Here is a 2,376-nt window from a genome sequence, read left to right as displayed (position 1 = left end):
TATAATTTTACACGAGGTAATATATGAACACTTCCATTTTGTATATTTATATACTTCATATTATTTCATACATGTATATCATTTGCATTTTATACAATTTGTAAATATTTATTAAGTCTTTTAGGTAGAGAGGGAAGTCGTTAATGAACAATGAAGAAGAAAGAAAATAGATAAAAATTTGCTGTGAAGTGTACGTGGAGAAACTGACATCTGTAATCAAATTTATTTTTCAATTAATGTAAGCAGAAATTAAAATTTAGGTTAATGCGAATTATTCCATGTTTTATAGGAAATATTGATGAAGCAGAACAAGAGTGGAGAGCAGGATTTCATCGCTGGAGCAATTACATGATGGACTGGAAAAATCAATTTAACGATTACACTAGCAAGAAAGAAAGCTGCGTGGGTCTCTAATTAATAGATTTACCCTTTCCGGAATCTCTACTTTCCTGTAGATTAAGGTAAAAATATCAGTGGCTCTCTCACATACCTAGTAAGAAAGCTATTACATAGCTGAAACAGTAATGCCAGAGGATAATATTGATCACAGCTGAAATAGTAATGCCAGAGGATAATATTGATCACCCATACTTTCTCTTAGTATTTCACTCAGCATGTCAGAACCCAGTGGCTATAACATGTTTAATTAAATTTCACAATATAAAGTTCAACAGTTAGTAATATGCATATTAAAAAGACCTCTTGCTTCAGTCTCTTCTCTTTTGAATAACTTTAAGTTTTTTTTATTTTGTTTCTTTTTTTTGTTTTCTTCTAAAAAAGATCAGTGTTCTTTTAGCAGGGAGTTGTGGTGGGCACCTGCAGTCCCAGCTATTTGGAAGGCTGAGGCAGGAGAATCGTTGTAGCCCAGGATTTGAGGTTGTTGTGAGTGATGATAGTACCATGGCACTCTACCAAGGGCAATAGAGTGAAACTTTGTCTCGAAAAAAAAACATAAAATAAAACTAAAAATTATCAGTGCTCTGCTTTTAGTCACATATGTCTTTTTACCACCACTCATAAAAAGGTATTTTTTAAGTGAATTAAGCCTTGAAGCACAAGAGACTATAATTTACAATATTGTGTCTTCAAATTAACTTCTAAATTTAATGTAAATAAGGGATATTAAAATAAACATGGAAAATCATTGTCACTTTGTCACTTTTTTTATATAATGGAAATAAAGGATCTTAATATAAGAGACTCAGTCACTTGGGAACACCTTATAATAGAAACAAAATATCACTACCAAGAGATAAAATATAAAATAATATAGTTATATCCATATATATATTTTTAAATATGTAGGGGTAGAGTCCTCACCTTCTATTCCTCATGCATTCAACTCTTGTTCTTGCTCACTTTCTCTGATCTCAACTCTCCCCAAACACGTACATAAGTGATGACCCTTTCTATGAGCCCCAAATAAAAAAGGTGGATGAGGAGAAGTCTAAAGTTACAAGTAACGTACTGTCTGGGTTGGGTTTTCCAGGCCTAGACCCAGAAATATTACAGATTACAATTGTAATAAAGAAATTGTTTAATTCCAGGAGAGATATGCTTATATTTCTTGCAGAAAGATTATTTTTGCAATCTAAGAAATTACAAAGCTATATTTAATAGCAGGTCTGACATATCCCAGTAAATGAATTCATTGAGTATTTCACTCAAGGGAAGAACTTAGGGGATTTTAAGTTTCAGGGAAGGGGAGCACATATTGATTATGCTAATTAAGCATTAATAATTTACACTCAGGATAGGACTAGGTGTCTATAGGTCTGTCTGCTGCTGGCTGGAGTATGTGCCAGTGAACACTGGCCGTAAGAATGTATCTACGGTTCCGTTCAGTATGGGTCTACCGTTTTCACTCAAAAGAGCCTCAGAGTTCTTGATACTTTAGTGATAGTTGTGATGAAAGCAAAGAATGTTTTGCTATCACTTAAGTACTACTGTAAATAAAGGCTTTTGCTCTATAGTATTTTTTTTATTCCAAAATGAAACAACCACACAAAGATTAGATGAATTCTTAGCTTTCCATTATACCACGTTATTTGAGTTTCAAATGCCAATCTACAGGATTCAACTCTGTTTCTCTGAATCACTTTAGTCTCTAGAAATATATGAAACGGCAGATTGATGTATGTGAAATAACAGGTTGATACCTGGTCAGCATCATTAAAGACCCTTTAAAATACACTTGGTAAGATCAAGAATTTGAAAAGGGAACTCGTATTTGCAGAACACCTTTAACTTCCATCGTATGACAAGTCCCACTCTTATGAAAAGATTCCATAAATTATAATACTTTGTCATAGCTTGGACAACTGACTGGTTTCCTCTTGAATCATAGCTATACACTCCTGGACCTACTCAGAGGCA

At 33.4% G+C, this 2,376-nt stretch overlaps 1 protein-coding gene across 1 annotated transcript in view; it reads left to right on the top strand.

Moving 5' to 3' along the window:
* BCHE (butyrylcholinesterase) overlaps window positions 1-739 on the top strand; it is a 60,047-nt gene extending 59,308 nt beyond the window's left edge. Inside the window, exon 4 of the mRNA XM_003794643.2 lies at window positions 290-739. Within this exon, the coding sequence (XP_003794691.1) occupies window positions 290-414 (125 nt within the window). The 3' untranslated portion in view covers window positions 415-739. The remainder of the gene's footprint in view (window positions 1-289) is intronic.
* Window positions 740-2,376: the final 1,637 nt, after the last annotated feature.

This window comes from Otolemur garnettii, unplaced genomic scaffold (assembly GCF_000181295.1).
Source record: "Otolemur garnettii isolate 467f Iridium unplaced genomic scaffold, OtoGar3 scaffold00084, whole genome shotgun sequence".
In the NCBI taxonomy this organism is placed as follows: domain Eukaryota; kingdom Metazoa; phylum Chordata; class Mammalia; order Primates; family Galagidae; genus Otolemur; species Otolemur garnettii.
Note: the sequence above shows the minus strand (reverse complement) of the source record. Positions and strands in the feature narration are given on the sequence as shown.